We start from the raw sequence: 15,672 nt of genomic DNA on the forward strand, positions 1-15,672 counted from the left end.
AAATACTCAATACGAACCACAATAAATAAATGAAGTCATAAAAGAGTAAACTTGAAAATATATTTATACTCAAAATATTATAATATTAAGTTAAAAAAGATAAATTCCGTCCTAATAATGTAATGTTAACTCAATTTTAGATAAATTATAGATTTTAGGAGTTAAACTTAAATTCTCGTACTTTCAGTGAATGTTCATGCCAATATGAGACGGGTTTCACAATAGAGACCTCAAAACTTAAGTTTTTGCAAAACAGCCCCTGTATATAATTTTGATAGGTGCCATTTCTGCGCAATTTGGGTGTGGAGAAGAGCACGTTCAGTGCCAACGGGAATTCATCATCGTTTTTCCGGCGACAAAGCACGACGTTCTGGTATGTTCAACGGTAAACCTTTTCTTTTCTTTTGGTTTCTGTTCTGCATTCACAATTGATGTATTGAGAATGGAGATTTTGTTTGTCCAACGGTAACCCTATGATGTCTCACTCATACAGAACTTCCACAAATCTATCTGACAATTCAGTGTGCCTTTCAACACAAAATTTATGTCCGATTTCTAGTATCAGCAGATCCCAAACAAGAGTGCTGAAGGGCACTTCACTCTCACGTTTTTCACAACTTCACCGTATAGAATAAGACTGTTTGCGAACTGAAGTGATGGAATATCACCTTTCGAACCATTAAAGTTAATCAATTTCACATTTTTTCTGGGTTTTTCTTGAAAAGGGATACAGATCATCAGTATAGTTTTTTTGATAAATACATTTCAATAACAGGCCAAGCTAATATCTTAATTGACTAATGAAACTTGAGTTAACCTGAATCTGACCTTGTGTCAGGTTCGTTTACAGATTTCAGTTCTAGTGCACTAATGGAAATTAATTCGGATGGTTGGAATTCCAAAGCTTTGGTTTTTGACTGAGCCAAATAGTGTCAAGTGATCCATGTATTTGATCTCACTAGTGGGATAGGGCTTTGGGGCTTTGGATGATTGCCTTTGGTATAGTACCGTTGTTTATCCATTCCCAATTTGTTCCTTGATCTAGTACCATTGATTCCTGAATGCCAAGATTTTTTATGTTAATATTTGTCCTCGCTTCTCTAGCTGAGTTAAACATACAGGATGTTATAATTTTTTTAGCTTGTGTTATCATATTTTGACTGACCAGTGAGCCATTATCCCGACTCAGTCAATCACCAGACTAAGTTTAATAACAAAGCATGTTGCGAAAAATACATTTTCTGTACAAAAACTTTATCTTCATTTTATTTTATACAATTAAAACTTTACGTGAAATTTTGATAATTTTGTGCAAAACAGAATCAGATCAGAAAAATCAGTAGACCATTAATCATCAATGTAGTAAATTGCATGGAAACAACAATTTTTTTCTTTTGAGGGTAAGAACAATGGTTGCTTGGACAAATCATCTGTTAGTGTGCTCCCCTTATTCAATCCTGTTTAGTGTATGGGACTGATGGAAGAAACCTCTGTGAATAGTGTCTTGAACCACTGTTCAATAACCAAGTGTGCTCCTTTTTCGAGACTGTTTTATTTATCTTAATTTCTGTCCAGTGATATTATTTTCTTCACATAAAAAATGATAGATGGATCAAGGGAGGCAGGTATTCACAGTGGACCTTCTCGAGCGATATGCTGCAAAAGGTCACGGAGTTATCACTTGCATGGCTGCTGGAAATGATGTCATTGTGATTGGAACCAGCAGAGGATGGGTCATCAGGCATGATTTTGGGCTTGGCAATTCATCTGGTGAAGTTTCAATTTTGAGCTTTCTATTCCTTGGATACCCATTTTTATTAATTTTTATATAGTTGAAATGAATTGGTATTTGACATCCCATTGAAATGGGTGTTTCAAATTCAGTAACCTTTACATTTTGAATGTCAAATTTGAGGGTTTAATTTTAATTTGTGAATCAACATAGATATAGAATAGGGATCACTCTTTGAATGATTTGTTTTAGCGTTCTTGATAGTGGCCACTGGCGAGTACTTGAGCTTATACTGGAATTTGGAGTTGTATATTGTTCTTTAATATCCTGCTTCTTGAGTAGGATTGATGAGTGTCTGATATATTGCTGTCTGTTTGGAGTGTAGAGATTGATCTCACTGTGGGTCGTCCTGGGGACCAGTCAATCCACAGGGTTTTTGTTGATCCTGGAGGGAGTCACTGTATTGCCACTGTTGTTGGTCCTGGAGGAGCTGAAACTTTCTATACTCATGCCAAATGGAACAAGCCACGAATTTTGACAAAGCTGAAAGGTCTTGTTGTAAATGCTGTTGCATGGAACAAGCAACAGATAACTGAAGGTAGTTAATTGGTCACTTATTTGACTTATGCCCATTGCTTGTAGATTTATTTACTACAAAGACTTTCAGATATTCATTTGTGCTTGAGGTTTTGATTAAACTTTTTAAACACAGTTTCCACGAAGGAAGTTATTCTTGCTACAGAAAATGGTCAACTTCATGAGCTGTATGTGGATGAGAAGGATAAGAAAGAGAAGTATATCAAGTTTCTCTTTGAGTTAAAAGAACAACCTGAAGCTTTTATGGGCTTACAGGTATGTCTTTTTCCTGTTTACTGTTATAGGTTCCTTTTTCAAGATATTATATATGGTTTCATCTCATCTTTATGAACTTTAGAGTCTGTTTTTTCCCCCCAAATGTGGCTAAGGCATTCAGTTTATGTTCTGGTTCTTGTCCTTTTTTATCAGATGGAAACAGCTAGCATAATTAATGGGACTAGATATTATGTGATGGCAGTTACTCCTACTCGTCTTTACTCTTACACTGGCTTTGGGTCACTGGAAGTAAGTCAAATACTATAAATTTCCATTTTTTTTTATTTACCTGAGTAATCTATCCTATGAAGTACGGATACTTCAATTTGCTTCATGTATCCCTGTCTGGCACGTAGCCGATATTGATACTTTATGATACTTCACTAATATTTATTGATAAAGTATCTAAACCTATGAAATACTAATAACTTTATCTGTTCACGTATCTGATATTGATACTTTTGTATACTTTACCAATATATATGGGTGAAGTGTCCAAGCTTTCAAAGCATTTATGTTCAATACAACTACAACAAACAGATAAGAAGCATGTGTAATATAGAAATATAAAAATATGGTCTCTTCATAAACCAAAGAGGGAAATTGTTCTCTTTATGAATTGTTTTAAAAAGTAGTGAGATTGATTGTGTTATTTCTATATCTAAATAACAGAAAGTAATTTATGATGACAATGATTTTTCATCTTGGGCTATCCTTTTTCATTATACCCTCCATTATATTTCAAAGTTCAATTTTACTGATTGTTATACAAATGTAGGCTGTTTTTTTAGGTTATTTAGATCGTACTGTGCATTTTATGGAACTTCCTGGTGACATACCAAACAGGCAAGTGGTCTCTCTCTCCCTCTTTCTCTAAAAACATAATACTATTGTTATATCATGGGAGCATTCAACATAAAATTTAAGTGGTCTAAATGAAGAAAATTACTTTACTTTTACATAGTTTCATATGTCTTGTTTGTATATGATATATCATTTCTAAGACTTCTTCTATTTATTATCTTCCAGTGAGTTGCATTTTTTCATTAAGCAACGGAGAGCTGTACATTTTGCATGGCTTTCTGGAGCTGGTATTTACCATGGTGGCTTAAATTTTGGAGGACAACAGAGGTAGTATAGAATGACTTGATTTTGTTGTCAGTTTCATCTTTAATCAATATTGATTTTGAACATGTTCACTATGTGGGTCATGATTCTGCAAACCTCATTTCAGAACATGCTACTGGTGCTTCATGAAAGGTTGTTATTGCAAATCGTTACATCTTGTTCTTTTAGGAACTTGTTCACCTTTCTCTCACTTTTTGATAGCTCTTCCAGTGGAAATGAAAATTTTGTTGAGAACAAGGCTCTTTTGGACTACTCCAAATTGTCTGAAGGAGCTGAAGTAGTTAAACCAAGTTCAATGGCGTTGTCTGAATTCCATTTCTTATTGCTTCTAGGGAATAAGGTTAAGGTGTGTATGCACTTTCGTATCATGGTTTTGTTTACATCAAAGTTCCCATGCCCTCAATTCCAATTTAAAGAGTTTTATACATGCTTGCTAAATTATTTGAACATTTGTAGGTTGTAAACAGAATTAGTGAGAACATCATTGAGGAACTTCAATTTGATCAAACTTCCGATTCAGCATCAAAGGGTATTATAGGATTGTGTAGTGATGCTACAGCTGGTTTGTTTTATGCATACGATCAAAACTCCATTTTTCAGGTTTGTGTTCTCTGAATACTGTAGCCTTCTGAATTTTGGATCTAACTGCCTTGGTTGTAATTGCTGCTGTATTTGATAATTTAGTAGGTGTCAATCAATGATGAAGGCCGAGATATGTGGAAAGTATATCTTGACATGAACGAATATACTGCTGCTTTAGCCAATTGCCGTGACCCTTTTCAAAGAGACCAAGTATATCTAGTGCAGGTACTGTTCACTTACTTTTATTGTGCTGCCCAAGAAATAGTTTGTCTGAATTCATTATAAATTTTTGCCACAGGATAGTTTGGAGTTTGATTGCAATAATTTGTGGTGCAGGCTGAAGCTGCGTTTTCTTCTAGAGATTATTTTAGAGCTGCATCTTTCTATGCCAAAGTAAATCCCTTTTGAGTTCATTATTTTGCTATATTTAGTTTGTTATATTAATGCGGGAGCTTCCTTTGCTTTCATGACCCTTTGATTACTTAAAAATAATGGTGCTGCCCTTTGATATATTCTCGTACCTATATACTTTCAAGGCTACCAAAAAGTTTCCAAGTCATCACATATATATCGTTTTACACCTTTTCCCAATGAATTGTATTCATCAAACACGGAGATCCACATGTAATAGTTTAAAACTGTTGTGACCTTTATTTTTATTTTTTATTTAAGAAGCATCATTCCCTAAAGATAGCCCTCTGAATATTTTATGAGCTCTGTTCATAAATTAAGTTTGGAGGTGTAGAATTTTTTGGCAGCATCATCTTTCCATACAGTGCTCTATTATGATATTTTGGTTATAATTGTGATTTTTTTGTACCAAAGCAATGTGCCTATTCATGCTTTCGTAGTAACACCTGGGACTTTGTTTTGATAATCCGAAAGAAAAAAGAGATCTGACAGGACTATTATTTGCAGATCAATTATATTTTATCATTTGAAGAGGTCACTTTGAAGTTCATTAGTGCAGGTGAACAGGTACTAAACATGTTGCTGGCCTTTAAATATGAATTATGCTGTGGCTGCATTCTTCTTCAATGTGTGTATTTTTAGAAAAGTTTACTTTGTAATTTTGTCTTTCAGTAAGAAAGTCTTTTTTATTATACTATTATTTCATTCAGCCTGCTTCTAATACATGAGTGTATTAAGTTTAATAAATTGTAATTTTATGTTGCGTAATTGTATTTTCTTATATGCATTTAATCTCTACAGTTACTGCTTTCCTATGTGGTCATATGCAAACTGGTTTGAATTGGTTTATCATGAATTTAATTTTTAAATTCTCGGATTTGAAGTTTGACTCATGCTTGTACAAATTCACTGGTTTCTTTGTTTAATGTAGGATGCTTTGAGAACTTTCTTATTGCGGAAGCTTGATAATTTGGAAAAGAGTGACAAATGCCAAATAACAATGATATCCACTTGGGCAACTGAATTGTACTTGGACAAGGTTCTACATTCTTGACATTTGGAAGGATGATTCCTTTATTGCATTTTCTATGAACAATGGCATAACAAAACCTGATAGGGTATCCAAATTTAAACTAGAATGAGACTTAATTCTGTATAATATGTCCTGAAATTCCATCTGTTTTCCACAAACTCCTTATTGTTTCACTTACTTGTACATGAGGCATGAAGAATGAGTGATAGGAAAAAGAAACAATTCCCATTGTTGTGAATGCAAATTGAATTTGAAAGTATCAGAGCTGAATTACGGAAATTGAGAGATTTATGCTAAAGGTTTTTTTGTTGAAAAAATGGCTAGAGCTGGCTGTGAAGCAATTTTTGATACTCTACTATGGCTTTAGGCAATTCCCATTGTTGTGAATGCAAATTGAATTTGAAAGTATCAGAGCTGAATTACGGAAATTGAGAGATTTATGCTAAAGGTTTTTTTGTTGAAAAAATGGCTAGAGCTGGCTGTGAAGCAATTTTTGATACTCTACTATGGCTTTAGGCAATTCCCATTGTTGTGAATGCAAATTGAATTTGAAAGTATCAGAGCTGAATTACGGAAATTGAGAGATTTATGCTAAAGGTTTTTTTGTTGAAAAAATGGCTAGAGCTGGCTGTGAAGCAATTTTTGATACTCTACTATGGCTTTAGGCAATTAAGTTACTCCTTCAGTTGTATTCTTTAATCTTTATCTTGTGAGTTTATAGATATTTTTTGCATGCAAATTAATTTGGGTTCCATATCATTTGATCTTATAGATAAACCGACTGCTCTTGGAAGATGACTCTGCATCAGAGAATAGCAATTTAGAGTACCAATCAATTATTAAAGAGTTCCGCGCTTTTCTCAGTGACAGCAAGGATGTATTGGATGAAACAACTACAATGAAACTTTTAGAAAGGTATTATTTGATACTTGATATGCCCGCTGAATGTTTTTGGCTGGACATTAATTCTTGCTACATATCTGTTTTCTTCAATTTTATTTATAAAGTTCTGGTAGTTTATATATTTAAAATTCTCTCAACTACAAGTTATTTCATTTAGGATTTAATTCAACAAAAAGATGCAGGAAAGAAAAAGGATGTTTTTTTAAAGGCGTGGGAGCATTCAGTTCCATGTTTGTTTGATTTAATTAGTTTATAATTTTCAGAGTTTTTTAAAATTTAGTTATCATAAATAATTATTCAAGATAAACTATTCAATTTCTAAAATGTGGACACCCTTTGTCTCTACGAGAGATTGAAGATAACAAGGTTTTTTTTAATGTATGACAAGACTTCAGTATTAATATATGAAGACATTTTGGGGTTAGAACACAGTGTGGTATATGGTGGTACAGTCCCCCCACTATTTTGTATCTTTTATTTTATTTTTAATGCTATTTTGGGTATGTTATAGATGATTGATATAACTTGGGAACCAACTTAATTGGGATTGCAAGTTATACAGTGATGCCTTTGCATATCTTAGTTTGAAAATAAAGGGTATTAATATATGAATTATTAGCTATTTTGGTTCAGTGATGATAACTGGTGACTCCATCCTTCTGGCATTCTCCCTTGGATCTGGTATTGCAGCTTTTCAATTGTCAATTCATCATATAATACCCCATACTACTCAATGTGAGACTTATGCACCCCATAATGTCCAAGTCACCATTATAGCTCTGCTCCTAAGAGTTTATGTCCTAGCGGGGCTGCACTCTACAACATTTTACTTACGTGAAAACTTTGTAACCAATTAATCTAAACACTCGAGGAACTCTTCCTTAAATGTTAGCTTTTCAGGTGGAAAACCAAATCACTTAAGTACTCCACTGAGCATCCTATTACCACTCGATGTGGAGCTTAAACACCCCATGATACCCAAATCCCTATCACAATAACATAATCTTTTATTGTTTATCATATCAATCCGAATATAAGTCTCCAATTTATTTAGTGGTTTATTTCCTTGTCATTTATAACATTGACCAAAGTTAGTTATATATTATAATAATTATACAACCATTAATCTTATATAATTTTGCTTTTGCAATTTTCTACAGTTATGGAAGGGTTGAAGAATTGGTATATTTTGCGAGCTTAGAAGGACAGTATGAGATTGTAGTTCACCATTACATTCAGGTGCCCTAATTCCAAATATGTTTCCTGTCATTACTAAAGATCTCCATTTTCCAGAATCCAGATCTCTATTGCTTTATAGAAGTATACAATCTCATTGATTATATTTCCTTTTATTTGTTCTTACTTTCTGCTTTTGTTTCTTTTTCCAGCAAGGAGAATCAAAGAAAGCATTGGAAGTGCTTCAGAAACCTGCTGTGCCTATAGATCTGCAGGTATGGTTCACCTTTTAGGATATGGGGTGTGAAAATCTATTTGTCTCTATTTTGTCCCATTCTTCCCGGGCTATTTCAGCTATTACTTTTAATTGGAACTGTAGCCTCTCAATTTCTTTTCAGAAATATAACAAATTATGAACAATATTGACTGTCCTATGCAGTATAAATTTGCTCCAGACCTTATTGCCCTTGATGCATATGAAACTGTGGAATCATGGATGGCTACAAAGAATCTGAACCCAAGGAAACTGATTCCTGCAATGATGCGCTATTCAAGCGAACCGCATGCAAAGTACTGCATATTTGTGTTTGCATTTTTATTCAGTTAAATGTTTCAGTCATAACATGTTCATCAATTTATTTTTTCTTTGTGTTCTGTGTCTTTCTTCTGACAGATTTCCTAAATTTATTGATATTAATTTTGGAATTTTAAGTTCGTTTATATAAACTATTTTTACATGCAGGAATGAGACACATGAAGTCATTAAATATCTTGAATACTGTGTTCATCGATTACATAATGAAGACCCTGGAGTTCATAACCTGCTACTTTCTTTGTATGCAAAACAGGTTGGGTGACTTGCTTTTACATCCATGATCCGTGTACTTCTGATGTGTTTCAGATTCCTATTGTATTTTTATATCATCTATATTTATATATAGATGAACATATATGTGTGTGCAAATGAACAAATGGATGCTACAATCATCCATGACTGTGCAATTTTCATAAGGAGTTGGTAGTCTCTGCATAGTTTATGCTATGCACCTTACACCTTTAAACTATTTAACATTAATTTACGTGGGTTTTCACTTCTCATGTACGTAAACAAAACCTACTCTTTACTGTGTGATGCCAATGCCATTCATTAAACTGAAATGAAAGTTCATAGTGCTATTTAATCATATTTTATTCGTACTGCAATTTAAGCCCATTAAAATCTCCTAAAGATCAAATCAAATTGCTTGTTTTTCCATTAAGATAAGACGATTGCAATCATATTCTTTATTGTATGTTCATTAACACTCACAGGACATGATTGGGATTGCAATTGTAAATATAAGTTGATCAAGATCCTTCACGGAAATATTTAATGGAAATTCTAATATGTGCCTTTTTCTGTATAAAAATATAACTTGGAATTAATCAATTGAGGATTGACAGAGTCTTAAACATATCTCATCTCTTGCAGCTGATACATGGAAAGAGTGGTTTATCTTGATAAGATTTAAAGGAATTTACAACTTCTTGGATCTATCTAGTGTTGACAATTGTGCCAATTTATGTATTTGTTTTTTTTTTTGTCTACTCAGGAAGATGATAGTTCACTTCTACGTTTCCTACAATGCAAATTTGGGAAAGGACCGGAAAATGGTCCTGAGTTCTTCTATGATCCTAAGTATGCCTTGCGTCTTTGCCTAAAGGAGAAACGAATGCGTGCATGTGTTCATATATATAGCATGATGTCTATGCATGAAGAAGCCGTTGCTCTTGCCCTGCAGGTGAGACTAATATGATGATATGGAGTGTTAACGCACTCCTTCTAATATACTCTCTATTATTGGTTATAAATTATAATTTGTTAAAAATTATAAAATCACGACAAGAATCATTAGTGGGAAGTGGAACCCACAAAAAAATGTGTTTTCCAATAAACTTAAGTCAGTAGTAGAGAATGTACTTAAAAAAGTGTGTTTGAGAGTTTGTTGTTAGAATTTGTCATATAATGATTGTTAAGTTTCAACTTCACCATTGCTTTAATACAAAAATGGTGCAGCTTAATTATAAATATCTGCCTGACTGCATTGCAAATGTTCTTCATTGGTGATATTTTCACTTGTAGTTATATCTTTTGGGGATTCTGCAAGAGCTACCAATTGTAACAGATGTTTTATTCTTTATGCATTATAAATCTTGATATAAGGAATAATTCACTTATGAAGTGCCTTCCAGTGGGGGGGGTTTCTTCTTTTATTGCCCTTCTCCATTTGGCTGGAATAAGTTAGCGGTCTTCAAGAATATATAGTTCTCTCAGAGCCAGGTTTTGTAAAAGTAGTTCAACATATCCCGTTAGAAGTTTTTTAAATTTTCAATTTTTTTACATCCTAGCAAAAAATAAGAAAAAGCCTTTGAATATTTTGAAGACATTTTACTTATTCAGTTTTCAGAAGTCATTCTTTTGTGCTAACTGACTTTCCTATACCAGGTTGATTCAGAGCTTGCTATGGCTGAAGCTGACAAGGTTGAAGATGATGAAGATTTGAGAAAGAAACTCTGGCTTATGATTGCTAAGCATGTTGTTGAACAAGAAAAAGGAACTAAGAGGGAAAACATTAGGAAGGCGATTGCATTTCTTAAAGAAACTGATGGCCTGCTAAAGATTGAGGACATATTACCATTCTTTCCAGATTTTGCCCTGATTGATGACTTCAAGGTACAGTTATTTTTGTTCTGATTTTGTCATCTTGATTGACAATTTTCAAATATGATCAATTTATCTAGTGATACATACTAGCTAAGTTTCTTTATTTTATTTTTATTCTCTGTTGACATTTGCATGTAATATAGTAGCTTCTTTTGTGAAAATTAACTAAAGAATGTGATATGTGAGCTACATGTCTTAGATAATTGCAATTGGTTTTCTTAAACTTCCGTTGGTGAATTTATCTAAATCATGCAGGAGGCTATATGCTCATCATTGGAGGATTACAATAAGCAAATTGAACAGCTGAAAGAAGAGATGAATGATGCAACCCGCGGTGCTGACAACATCAGAAATGATATCAGTGCACTTGCTCAAAGATGCACTATTATTGATCGAGATGGGGAATGCGGGGTATTGCTCTTCCTGATACATTCAGATCAATCTGCTTTTGTTTTTTCAGATTCAGTTTGCTAAACTAATTTCCTAAGTTGAAATAATTTTATTGTGACTCCCTATAGGTTTGTCGGCGAAAAATTCTAACTGTAGGGAGGGAGTTCGGCATGGGTCGAGGTTATACATTAGTAGGACAAATGGCTCCCTTTTATATCTTTCCGTGTGGACATGCCTTCCACGCACAGTGCCTGATTGCCCATGTGACTCGTTGTACAGTTGATTCCCAGGTAAATACAATACCTTCATCTCATAACTGTCATCTCATTGCGACTACACATTATGTTATGGTACCTGAAAGTTTGTTGTTTTATATTAGTCGGAACCTGATGTGAATGTGAAAAGCGATATAACAAAGTTGGAAGGACACAGTGATCTGATCTTTAACTGTTTAACATTAAAAAATGGATAGTTTTGAGATGGGATATCCAAAACTCCGTCATTGTTTCACAAGTTAATTAAAATGGCGGAAATACACTGTAATGGAGCAGACAAATGCTTTTTGGTTTGGACCCTTAAACATGGGTTAATACAGTGGCATAAATTGACAAATTGTATTCATTAATTTTGTTCTGAAGTTTTGTTACAAAATTGTCATAACCTTGTTTGTATGGCATCAAAATGTTGCCCCCACCCACCTCAAACCAGAATATACTCATTACTGCAAATGCCGTCATTCAGACTAAATCTATTGGGAAAATGTTGCAGGCTGAGTATATACTGGATCTGCAGAAGCAACTTACTTTGATGGGCAGTGAAACAAAGAGAGAATCCAATGGCACCCTTTCTGCAGAGGAGTCTATTCCTAGCATGAGCACTGTAGACAAGGTTTGCCCATAACTTTCTTTCATGCACCTTGTAACATGTATTTGTAGTTGACGGCAGAAATTCATTGCTCAACATTACACTTTTCTTGCATTGAAATTTAAGTTTCAACTTTCTTTTCTTTTTCTACCATTACTAGAGGCCTTTGACGTATGGAATTTCTCTTTAAGCATTAGCCATGAAAAAAAAAACTTGTGTTAGCATATTGGTGAACTTTACATTGGGGTGTTAAATGCTTGTACTTTGATGGAGTTGAACCACGCCGAATAACTCTTATGTACTGGTGTCAAATTATGTGCAGCTCCGGTCACAACTGGATGATGCTATAGCTAGTGAATGCCCATTTTGTGGTGACCTGATGATCCGTGAGATTTCTTTGCCTTTTATCCATCCCGAGGAAGAGCGACATCTGCTACTATCATGGGAGATAAAACCAAGCGCTGGAAACCAGAACCAGAGAAATATGTCGTTACCTGTATCTACATGAGTTGTAATATGCTTGGTCTGTGTGAATGACATTGCTATTCACTAGAGGACGATCGATTGTCCCAGTTCCTTGCAATATGTGTGGTTGTGAATGTTTGAATCCATATTCTTTTTTTAGTTTTCATTCCGTTTCCATTTTGTTATGCTATTGGCTCTCTAATTTTCTGATTGCCAAAACAAGTTTACCCCACTCCCGTGTAAAGTGTAATCCCTGTACCTTATTGTAACTCACGGTTGCATCCACTTTTCTGAATAGAAGGCATTCTCGAAAGTTCCTTCAACTTCTTAAATAGAGTTCTTTTCCCTTCATTACATAATACAAGCTAAACGTATTCTTTATATATTCTTGGTACTATTCTTCAATTAAAGTAAAATTTCGCCTTAATAACCTGTTACTCTCACGTAAGCTTTTATTAAACAAATCATTAAGATATAACTTCAATTTTAATAAAAGAACAAGATCAAAAGCACCCTTTTATTTGTACTCACTTTCTCTTTACCAAAACAAGTAATTCAGACCCTGACAGCATCTGCCATCCAAATACCAAGAGATCAAATCATCATTAACTTGTTTACCTTTGTTTCAAAGGATACAAGAATTAGAACACCGTCTTCGCCGAATCTTACGTTTTTGGCTACAATTTACAATCATGAATCATGTATCAATTTTTCTGTTCTCTTGGAAACTTGTGTTATCACATGGACTGATAGAACTTAAGGTGGTACAGGTCTAAACAACTCGAGATTCTAGGAGCAGATGCGTGTTCAATTTTTGCTAAATTTTCTTCAACTTAATCACTTTCCTTTGGAAATAAAAATATACTTTCAGAACAAAAAGTAGAACACTTAAAAAATTCAATCCTTAACTTTTCAGGTTGTGTCTGTTTTAGAGTTTGTTCAATTATTGTTAAAACATCAAAATTAAGAGATATTTTGTTGAATTATTAACATAAAAGTTGATGATGATAAAAGGGAAGAAGAGTTTGAATAATTTTAGGTATTCTTATTTATTAAGTTCAGATCTCATCATCACCATCCACTCTTGAGAGTGGGAAAAACCCATTATCTTCTGTACATACATACATCGCTACTTGATTTACAACATCACATCATTCCAAGTTCTTCTCTCCAACCGAGTCATCCCCCATGACTCGGTCAGGTCAACTCAGAACCGAACCCAACTCAAAAACAAGGCCCAGGCCACCATTTCCAGCGACCACTTCAATCTCCACCGTTGTCAAGGCCACCCGTGGTTCAGCCCTGGCCCCAGCAACTCAAGTACATCACTTTCCTCAAAGACTCGTCGGCTTGGGTCACCTTTTTCTCCACGTCGGAGCTCCCCGTCACGGCGCCGGCGCCGTCAGATCCCACGACCCCGGACAAGGGGCGAAGATCCGACAGGGCCCCACCTGAGAAGAGGCGGCTACGGTTGTGGTGGATGGAGTTGAGCGCCGTCTTGCACTTGTAGCCGGGATCGGTGTGACCCTGCGCTACAGCCACGGTGGCCGCCATCCAAACACGGTTCAAGTAACTCATCCTTCTCTTAAAAGGTTTTTTCTTTTCCTTGTGTTTTCACTTCCCAACACAACACAGCAGAACAGAGGTGAGAGAAACGTTAGTAGTGAAATGAAAGGGAAGAGGAATAGAGAATTTATAGAAGAAACTGGAAGCATTTGGGATATGATTTAGTGTAAAATACTCATTACAGGTGGGGCCCATTCTCCACCTAAACATATAGATTAACACAGTATTAGAGATTTGGTGAATCATTTTGAAGTGTTCTTTAATACCAGTATTTTATACAAGGATTTAGATTGCGTGACACTATACACCATTCCTTTCAAAAAATTAATAATTTTGTTTTGTGTTCAAAAACCATTACTAACAGTAGCATTTTATAAAGCTTAATTAAGTTTAAGAGATGCATTCAATGGTGACAAGAGTGGTGGTTCCAGGAAACAGGTGGTAGACTTATCCGAAAGAGACATAATTGTCACCTATGACTCACCTTTTCCTTCCCCACATTAATGTCACTTTCTTATTCTATCTTTATTTCTCTCTCTTCAATTCTTCACCCCTCGTGGCTCCCACCCTCCCTTTGTCTGTTTCCTAAACTCTGGTTTTGGAACATTGTTGTTTTGTGAAGGGGTACTTTTGTCCTTCCACAGAGGCCCATTCTTTTTCGACCTTTTCTTATTCCTTTGATGTATACGTGTTAAGTCTGGAACTGTCGCAATGACACGTTGGTGTTTGAGGCTTTCTCGGATGATGGGCCTGCAGTACGATGATCCATTGGTTATGGGCCGAGGGCAGCAATCACGTGACTGCGCAGGCTCCATCCTCTCTCTCTCACCGCCACCGCATTACACGTGTCATTTTTCTATTCTCTCTTTTAAGATTAAAAAAACAACCTTTACACTTTACACTTTCCACTTTTCACCATCCTTGGATTATAGTTTGAGTCATATTGTATACATAGTAATAACCATATTCGACAGAAGAATTTTGTTGTTTTTTTACTTTAAGTAATAAAATTGTCTCTCATACAATACAAATAATAAAACTATTTTTACTGAACAATCTCTTACAGACAGTGAAAGATGTTTTCACTGAATTTTCTTACAATGCAACAACATAGTCTTGTAAAAGTAGCTAGTTTTGTTTGTACTTGGATAAAGACGTTGAGATAGAGGCACGTTGTTTTGTTTTTAGAGGATGAACTTGGTCTGTTTCTTGTACTCTGAATTTCAACATTCACCATTTATGATTTCAGAAGGAATCAATTCCATGTTCTTATTACCATTACTCCAAAACCTGCAGCCTTCGCTTGGTCACAATTTATAGTATTTTTTTTTTCATCTTCACCATAAAAAAATTTATGAAATTGTTATCATATTATTTTCATTAGTTTAATAGATTTTCACATTTAATAATACAAGAATTCATTCAATATACACCATCCTCCCCATTATTTACTGCAATGTTTCTTTTTTATCATCTTAGTCACATAGTATTGACAAATAACCTTTATCAACAAGAACTTTTCATATCAATAATATTTTTTGCCCACAATATTCTCATTTAAGGTCTAAACTGACCAATAATTTTGGTTATGTATTGGAATGTATGCGACGAGCCAAAGCAATTAAAATTAATAACTAAATTGTTTAAGAGCAACACATCAATAATTTTTAATCTTCACATGTCATAGCAGCTGCTCCATCATCAGTGACAGACCCCAGGATTAACATCATGATACCCTCTAATAATAGCCAATTATATCTTGCACTTTACAAAAAGGAGATATGCTCATTTATTTTTTAAAGTGGACCTACCCACTTTGTTTTTTTATGTTAAATCAGCATCTGTATACTATATTAAAGATATACA

General features: G+C 34.6%; 1 protein-coding gene across 4 annotated transcripts; it reads left to right on the forward strand.

Annotated features, from left to right (window-relative positions):
• Window positions 1-201: 201 nt before the first annotated feature.
• Window positions 202-12,563, forward strand: LOC137835490 (vacuolar sorting protein 18). 4 transcript variants are annotated; one of them, XM_068644018.1, is made up of 24 exons: window positions 202-373; window positions 1,608-1,770; window positions 2,118-2,330; window positions 2,445-2,584; window positions 2,738-2,833; window positions 3,363-3,430; window positions 3,614-3,715; window positions 3,914-4,058; window positions 4,169-4,312; window positions 4,400-4,519; window positions 4,631-4,687; window positions 5,213-5,272; window positions 5,637-5,744; window positions 6,511-6,653; window positions 7,802-7,880; window positions 8,030-8,092; window positions 8,257-8,387; window positions 8,560-8,665; window positions 9,410-9,598; window positions 10,303-10,530; window positions 10,777-10,932; window positions 11,040-11,201; window positions 11,680-11,799; window positions 12,098-12,563. In XM_068644018.1, the coding sequence occupies exons 2-24, from the start codon at window positions 1,608-1,610 to the stop codon at window positions 12,281-12,283; spliced, it is 2,979 nt and encodes a 992-aa protein (XP_068500119.1). In that variant the 5' UTR covers window positions 202-373; the 3' UTR covers window positions 12,284-12,563. The 4 variants fall into 4 exon arrangements, with proteins under 4 accessions (XP_068500119.1, XP_068500121.1, XP_068500120.1 ...); XM_068644020.1 differs by having other exon boundaries at window positions 3,923-4,058; XM_068644019.1 differs by having other exon boundaries at window positions 258-385.
• Window positions 12,564-15,672: the final 3,109 nt, after the last annotated feature.

Source organism: Phaseolus vulgaris, chromosome 5 (genome assembly GCF_000499845.2).
Source record: "Phaseolus vulgaris cultivar G19833 chromosome 5, P. vulgaris v2.0, whole genome shotgun sequence".
Classification (NCBI taxonomy): Eukaryota; Viridiplantae; Streptophyta; class Magnoliopsida; order Fabales; family Fabaceae; genus Phaseolus; species Phaseolus vulgaris.